This window comes from Lemur catta, chromosome 8, assembly GCF_020740605.2.
Source record: "Lemur catta isolate mLemCat1 chromosome 8, mLemCat1.pri, whole genome shotgun sequence".
Lineage (NCBI taxonomy): Eukaryota > Metazoa > Chordata > Mammalia > Primates > Lemuridae > Lemur > Lemur catta.
The window spans coordinates 39660034-39668785 of record NC_059135.1 but is presented as its reverse complement, the minus strand read 5'-3'; the positions used below and the strand labels follow the sequence as shown (position 1 = coordinate 39668785).

At 31.6% G+C, this 8752-nt stretch overlaps 1 protein-coding gene across 1 annotated transcript; it reads right to left on the bottom strand.

Moving 5' to 3' along the window:
- Nucleotides 1-957: 957 nt before the first annotated feature.
- Nucleotides 958-7637, bottom strand: MSTN (myostatin). Its single transcript, XM_045558954.1, has 3 exons — nucleotides 7132-7637; nucleotides 4950-5323; nucleotides 958-2713 (listed from the first exon to the last, which is right to left on the bottom strand). The coding sequence occupies exons 1-3, from the start codon at nucleotides 7502-7504 to the stop codon at nucleotides 2333-2335; spliced, it is 1128 nt and encodes a 375-aa protein (XP_045414910.1). The 5' UTR covers nucleotides 7505-7637; the 3' UTR covers nucleotides 958-2332.
- Between the last annotated feature and the right edge of the window lie 1115 nt (nucleotides 7638-8752).

Below are 8752 nucleotides of genomic sequence, written 5' to 3'. Positions count from 1 at the left end.
ACTGGTAGTATTCATGTGTTTTATTTCAAAAAGTGATCATGTAATGTTTTAACTAGATTTTTATCACATTACAGTTTTAATAGGTGCTATTAGAATGAATGATAAAACAAGTATAATATATTTGAATTAAAATGTATATTTCTTATATAATGAATAATATGATTAAACTTACATGTATATTATAAATTATTTAGGAATCATAACATCATAAAATTTTAATCACCTCCCCCACTAAAGTTAGTCACTGCTTTATAGCTAAGTTAATATACTGGTAGGGGTGGAGAGGAGGGATCACTTCAAAAATATTTATGTATAGTATTACACTTTAGGATTTCTAGATACTTTATAATTGTTTTGCTATTCAATTTGAAAATTGGTGCCCCCAAAGCTCAGATAAGTGTACCAGTATCATCAAGTACTAGGAAAAAACATAGCTTCCTTGTATCCCTGTGGCTCAGTAGAACTTGTAACTCTAGGACTATACACCCTTGCCAGTTGCAATGCATTTGGAAATTGAACCTATGAAAACATATAAATAGTTTTCAGGTCAAGATAAAGAGAAATGAAACAGATATAACTAGTACTTGCTTCCATATGTGTAACACGACTTGGCCAGGACCAATTTAATAAGAATTTCACTCATGAGAACTAGAGTAGCAGACCTAAAATTCCTAAACCAAACTTTTATACTAAATCATTAGACTTTTATAATAAAGTAAAAATCAGAAATCTAGAATAATCATTATAATAAAAAACTGTTGTCTTTCAAAAAATGTGAAAACACTTTAATATAATTTATTATATAATTTATTTCTACACATTAGATGTAAGAAATAATTTCATTTAGTCATAAGTACAATAAATTTGATTAACAAAATCCAAATTTACAAAATAGAAGTAAATAATTGCAGAAATATATTCATTATCAAATTATAAAATAAAAGTAACAGTTCTTGCTGAGATAGCATCAGTTTATTATTCTTCATTTCATATAATGGAGTTAATTATTTTGGTATTCTTAGTAATATTTATAAGTATTAAAATAATGGAACGTTGAGATTTGAATACAATGACAGTAAACCATTGAAATTTCACATTCACATTATACAGCCATCATAAATCCATAAGTGAATGTCAATAATGTAAAAAAATATAAAATGATTGTAATATAACCACCTAACCATTAACATATGGAGTTTTAAGACCACTATTTAATTTGCTAATTTGCTCTGAAATATAAGCATTTGCTTTTCTGTGATACATGAAATGTCTTTGTGCCTTAGTACTTAATTTGAAATGTCCTTAGTGTAAAAATATACCAAAGTAAATAAAAAAGGAGACACTTATTTACAAAACAATATTGTATACATATTATATAATATAAATGCAATTGTTTCAAAGTCTTTTTATACAATATTGATAGAATCAGTCATTTCCATTATTTTATCATAAAACTTCTATGTTTCAAAGGCAGTGTTATAATTTTGCAAACAAAATTACATACTTTTTCAAATATTTAACTTCAAGTATGTAATTTCACAATTTTAATAAAAATGTTGGCTGCCTTTTAAGGTAATGTAGTTTCTCCAAGTATGCTACAGAATTGAAACCAGACCTCTAGGAAAATGATTCTTCTTTCATTAAAGAAAATTCATTCCCCATTTAGAGGTGTACGAAAATACACCTGAAGTAAGGAGAAACTTAGTATTTTACTGAATGTTTTTTATTTGATAAACCTGATAACATCATTCATTCAGCCTATTATTGTATTAGCACCATTGGCATGGATTTTTAATATACTATACCAATTATAATAAGAATGGAAAGTTGCATATGGTGTACCATTCCTATTTTTTGGAATTTTATCTTACCAAGTATGCCATCATACAATATAAATTCAAGTGTTTAAGGATGATTCAAACAATGGTGTATAACAATCCTGCATTTTACCAATACTATATATAGATTTTTCTGTAACTATTAAATGAAACTGTAAAGAAATAGACTTTAAAGCATACTCCTTTAAGTCATCAGAACACAAGGAGAATTGCTTTCATTCCCTTGCCTATGTTGTAACATATACGAACATAAATGTAATTTGATCTCCTTCTAGTTCAAAAACTCTGGAAATCCTAAAACTTTTTATTGTATTTTGATGGTTAAATGCCAACCATTGCATATAGTCTCGCTTTTAGTTCATATACTGTAGCTTATGCTTAAGTGATCGTAGCATACTCTAGGCCCGTAGTACATGGTACATAATTTCACAGTTTCAAAATTGTTGAGGGGAACACCTTCCATGTTTTAGGAAGTTGTGAACCTAATATAAATCTCATGAGCACCCACAGCGGTCTACTACCATGGCTGGAATTTTCCCGTATATTATTTGTTCTTTGCCATTAAAATATAGCATATTAATTGGAGACATCTTTGTGGGAGTACAGCAAGGGCCTGCTGAACCTCTGGGATTTGCTTGGTGTACAAGATGAGTATGAGGATATTTTTGTAAAAATACAAATTCACACTCTCCAGAGCAATAATTGGCCTTATATCTTTTAGGTGCAATAATCCAATCCCATCCAAAAGCTTCAAAATCCACAGTTAGCGGGTAACGACAGCATCGTGATTCTGTTGAGTGTTCATCACAGTCAAGACCAAAATCTCTTCTGGATCTTTTTGGTGTGTCTGTTACCTTGACCTCTAAAAAGGGATTCTGTGTGAAAAGGAAAGAATAATCAATAATAGTAATTTAGACTTTTTTCTCTTTTTTATTTCAGCATATTGTGGGGGTACAAATGTTTAGATTATGTACATTGCCCTTGCCACCCCCCCAGTCAGAGCTTCAAGTGTGTCCATCCCCCAGAAGGTGCGCATCGCACTCATTGTGTATGTATACACCCGTCCCCTCCTCCCCTAATTTAGACTTTGAAACACTTTCCTACCTACCTTAAGAAGTCATTATCCAAGAAAGAAACTAACCATTTTGCTTATACCACATTTATTTTTCAAAGGCACAGCAATGAAGAATTTTAATTTACTAGAATTTTAAATTTAATTTGCTAGGCTTGATTTTCCCCTTATGGCTCAAAAGAATATAATAGCAATACAAATTCCCCTGAAATCAGTTCTAAGTCTTCTTAATTTTTGTTTTTCTAAGTTTGAGTATCAGACTGCCTGACACATGATAGATGTCTTGAAAATATTTATGGAAAGAAAGGTAGGGAAGGAGGAACAGAGAAAGGGAGGGAAGGAATACAAAGTGGGAAAGGGAGGAAAGAGATGAACTTCCATTCTTCATGTTTCATGATTAAATATGCTGGCTAAATATGTCTGATGACCCCTGGAGGGACAGGTATATTCATCCATCCACCATTCCCCAGGTCTTTGCTCAGGGAAACTTGGATATGAAAACCAGACCAAAATAGCTATCTCCCAGCACTATATAGATTGTAACAGGAAAAAGGAAGGTAGGCTGATGAAGGCGGTGCTGTATATATTGAGTTGGAAGGAGAACCTTTAAATAAGGGAAGGACAGATTCAGAAGAAGAGACAATGATATTTTCTTTATTCTTTCACTGAAAAATGTTTCTATTTAGATATTTAAATAATAATTTGTTAGTCCTGTCTCTGCCCCAATGTTTTAATGCATTTGAGACTTTCTTTTCTTTTATATGGAAAAATCTGAGGAATACATCATATTAACTGCCTGTTCAATAGTAATTAAACCTGTCACATTATCAACTTTAATAATTAAGATGCTGCCTATAAAAAGGAACACTTTCTTAAATAATTGATAGTAGTTTTTATCCTATATCAAAATGTAAATAGACCTGGTAGTTATTATTATTTAAGATTGTCAAAAAGAATAATTTCATTCTGGGAGTCAACATTTAATGTAGCATATTTAAAGAAGAAAAAATCATTTGTAAAATTGTATAGTCTTTTAAAGAATGTTTTTATTTAAAGTATATCTGATTTGCTATTATATAATCTTTATAAGTCAGATCCTTTAAAGATTTTTAAAATAACTTATGTTTATTGTTTGCAAGTATAATCTTCTGTGGTAAATTATGTTAATAGATGGAAATAAAAAGATATGCTCACATTAAACAAGTTTTTAAAAATAGAAGTAAACACAAGCCTAGGTAAGCCAGAAGAGTAACCCTAAATTTATGTTAGGCTTTTAAAATGGTTTTTATTAAGTTTTATTATATATAGGGTATTGTCATTTACTTGGCCTGATATTAAATTAGTTGGCATTCCCTAAGTAAACTCTTGCACAAGAATGCTAAGAAATAAGCTAGATGGCAAAGGTTAACTAGCCTGTAAATTAAATTTTTATTAGAGATATTCCACAAAGTAATCTATCTATATATATCAGTGCATCAATATCCTGCAAGTAATGAACATATTTATCATGAAGGACTTTAAATATATTTAATAACATATAAGCCTAAACATATCACATTTAGTTAATTGCTATAAATAAAAGAATTTTATTTTAATTATAATTTTTAAAGTTTGTTTTATCTGCTTTATGCTAAGCCAAAAATTTTTAACACATTTGGCACCCTTCTGGGAGAAAAAAATGTTTTGATTTGTTGGTTATATACTAGAATACACTATATGGAGTTCATATTTTTATTCATATAATCATATCAATGAAAGCACTTTCTATTTTATTCCCAATTCAAAAGAATTCCTTAAGAAGTTAATAACTATGGTGTAATTGTTTTTTTTAAATCTTCATGCAAAGTAAGAATATCAAGGGAGAGTTTCATAGGCTATGAAATTATTCATCTACTTTTATTGGGTACAGGGCTACCATTGGGGTAAGATACCTTTGGCTTAGGAGCACAGGAAATTGATAATTATTTTTCACTATTGTTCATTCATATTATGAATAAAAACATAAGGTTGTTAGAATGTTATTTTCAGTTATCACTTACCAGCCCATCTTCTCCTGGTCCTGGGTAGGTTACAGCAAGATCATGACCATTCTCATCTAAAGCTTTGATTTCAATGCCTAAGTTGGATTCAGGTTGTTTGAGCCAATTTTGCAACACTGTCTTCACATCAATGCTCTGCCAAATACCAGTGCCTGGGTTCATGTCAAGTTTCAGAGATCGGATTCCAGTATACCTTGTACCGTCTTTCATGGGTTTGATGAGTCTCAGGATTTGTACAAACACTGTTGTAGGAGTCTGGACGGGTCTCAGATATATCCACAGTTGGGCCTTTACTACTTTGTTGTATTGTACTTTAGAGCTAAATTTGAAGAAGCAACATTTGGGTTTTCCATCCACTTGCATTAGCAAATCAGCTATAAATGAATTAGAAAAAGAAAGAGTTGCTAAAACTATTTCCCATTAAGAAAATGAACAAAACCCCTCTCCATTAATAGTTGAGCATTTTTCTGTTAGGATAATGTATGCATATGCAGTCTTTTAAAATGAAATACTATGTAGAACTTCATAGCTCAGAAAAAGTATCAGAGAAAATAATTATCCTAGCTTTTCAGAATTTTTTAGATATATATTTTTTCAGCTGTTGATGAGGAATCTATTCCTCTTCCAGAGAACTTGGACAAAGGAAAATTCTAGGAAGGAATGAACAGTGAATGAAATTTTAAAATGATGATGATTAGAGAGAACAAGAGACACTGTGGAGGAACAACCACTTAGAATTCTTTGGGAATCTGAGTAGTTACACTTACTGAGCAGCTGTACCAATCAGTCTGGAAGAAGGAACCCTTCCCCCAGGCCTGAATTACCTGGGGACAAGACACACTGAGCAAGTCGCTGAGCCTCGGGAATTAGTAGAAAATATTGTACATCTGTTACGTTTTGGCACTGGGCTAGCCTTTTAAAGGAGCAAAACTAAGCAGGGAATTAGCACAAAAATTTAGATGTTCTATTCATACTATCTCAAAAGTTAGGAAGTATTGTCTTTAGGGCCAGTCTGTCAGTATAAGCACAAGCACTAACAATTTATCTTCTTTTGTTTTCCCAAAATTGTCTATAAAAAGGTAAATCTACTCCAGGACTATTTGATAGCAGTGTCTTAAATGAAAATTATTTGTTGCATTGTAACCTAATTACCTAATAAGGGAAATAATATTTTGAAATGGTTTTGAGTCCTGTTTAAAGTATATAAAGTACTATGTTAAAGCAAGATAATAGACATGGCACAGAAGCTTTCTTGTCATGCCTTCTCTGTCAAGGTGCCTGTGTCCCTTTCCTGGAGAAACTATTCTTTTGAGCTGACTGCAAAAGGAATTGTATGAAATATATTATCTTTCAAAAGCAATGTTGATACTACAGGCAATAGCCCTTCCTATTATAAAGAATAAAATATTTTAGATGGTTATTAAGGAATGTATCTGCTTGGAAATATGCAAACCAGGTACTCTTAACAATAGTACCATGGTTAAGGTACAAGGAAACTTCAAGAGCTATAACCTACCCAATTAAAATGTTTATTTCTTAGGCATTTTCTGATACTTAGCTCATGATTATCACTATGCTATGTTTACTTCATTATTGCTCTTACTAATACATTAAAACTTTTTTCATACTCTTTAGTGTAACAGCTTTCAAAATTAAGTATTTTAATTTGTGAAGGATAAAAAACACTGTGAGAGACAGTTTTGAATTACAGAAATCACTCTTACTGTAGGTATTCAGCAGTGCTCAAATAAGCTGAAACATCTAGCAAGTTTCTTCCTCTATTAGTGAAAAAACATATAAATGCATATTTTAGACAACCAAATGCAATTATAAAATTTCATGTAAGTGTTAACATTGGTTACAGTATCTCACAGTCCTTGCCTCGGTAGTATTAGGCTATGAAAGCATGAGCATGCTATATTTGCCATACTGAACTAAGTGACAGTCGTGCTGTGCAAGCATTTTATTTTTTAGTTTATTAGCTCTATAAGGAAACAATGCAGCAGATTTTAGTCTCATTAATATATTTCTCATGGTTTCTTGAAAAAAAGAAACTCTTTTCCCTTCTACTTACATGCAAGCCAACAGCTTGTTAAAAAGAGCCTGAAAATAGATCTGTTTCTCATAAACACTGGAACAACAGTCAGCAGAACTGTCGATATACACTAATAGAGCTACTTACATTCTGTAGGCATAGTAATGATTGTTTCCGTCGTAGCATGATAATCATCATCTTCCAAAGAACCATCGCTGCTGTCATCCCTCTGGACATCGTACTGATCAATCAGTTCCCGGAGTGGAGGAGCTTTGGGTAAGAGTTGTCTTATAGCATCTTTGCTGATGTTAGGAGCTGTTTCCAGGCGCAGTTTACTGAGGATTTGAATTTTTATGGCTTCTATTCTTGAAGATTTAGTGTTCTGTCTCCAGGTACATGCATTACACAGCCCCTCTTTTTCCACATTTTCTTTTTGCTCACTGTTCTCATTTAGATCCACTGGACCAGCAACAATCAGCATAAACAGATAAATATAAACATAGATTTGCAATTTTTGCATGATTTAAAAAATCAATACAATCTTTTTCCTTGTTGTTATCTCTTCTTTTGCTTTTCTTTTGCTTTTGAGTAATGCCACGCCAAATTTTAATGCATGTACAGTCTGAGAGACAACTTGCCACAGCAGTGAATCTTTTATACTGTATTCCAAGTGGCTTTTTATATTCCAACTTAGATGAGACAAGTGTCGTCAGGATCTATGATTGGCTCTTGCTCCACAATGAATCTCGCTGTCAGAGGTTAAAACCCTGTCTGTCACAAGTCACCAAACAGTATTTTGTTACAGTCAAGGGTGAGCTGATTCATTTGACTACTTCATAAAAGAAATAAATCTACAAATAATAAAAGATATTTGTGACATTTGAAAAATGAAAGTCTATGTTAAACTGTACTTAAATTTTATTAATCTTTATAAAACTTTTGCTGTAATTTAAATAAGTTTTAATTCATACTTCATACTTAAAATAGGAAATATTACTTCTTCAAAAATTAAAATGATTTTATATGGGTTAGGCAAGCATTTGACATAAAAAGATTTTTATTTGTTGTATTAAACTATTTTTAGTGTCAAGAAATTAGGAAAATAAAAATTAGGAAGGCCTAAAGTAAAACTTGTTTTCCTGACAAAATTGTTAGCATATGTCGAAAATCATTTTTATTATAATGTTATATTGTGTGTGGAATTATTTTTAAATAGTTTAATGTCTTTTATTAATATGAAAATTCTGCTCAATTTTTGACTGATTGGTATTATGCTATTTCCTATTTTAAAGATGCAGATTAGTATCACTCAGAAGATGGGTTTCTTTATTGTTTGTTACCAAGAGAACAATGTCAACTAGTAAAAAAATCTCTGAACTTAGAATGAAAGTATAATGGATTTTATGACTGGCACTGCAGTGCTTGTTATAGTTTGCCTCAGATTTTCTGTGGTAAAAGTAAAAAGTATAGTATCTATACACTATAAATTATATCAAAATATTGTGAGCACATAAAAAAGAAAGAGCACCATTATAGAGGGGTGCCCTTTTGTTATTTCCTAATACAGTAATATGTTTGCACCCCTGTGCCAGTTTCTCATTTTGCCCAGAGGGCAGACACCTGGCAGGGATTTGGGGTAAGGTCTGAGAGCAGAGAATAGAGCTTTTTGTTCTCTAAATTTAAGTGGCCTCTGTAGGGATCAAACTCTCAACCTTAGCTTTGGGAGCCACAAGATCTAATCAAATGAACAACTAAAGAGCTAAACAAA

Excerpts from the sequence above, each read along its gene's own strand:
- MSTN (XM_045558954.1), bottom strand. The coding sequence starts at position 7,504 with ATGCAAAAATTGCAAATCTATGTTTATATTTATCTGTTTATGCTGATT. Across the intron at positions 5,324-7,131 it reads CATTACTATGCCTACAGAAT|CTGATTTGCTAATGCAAGTG; the intron begins GTAAGTAGCTCT and ends ATTCATTTATAG. Across the intron at positions 2,714-4,949 it reads GACCAGGAGAAGATGGGCTG|AATCCCTTTTTAGAGGTCAA; the intron begins GTAAGTGATAAC and ends CTTTTCACACAG.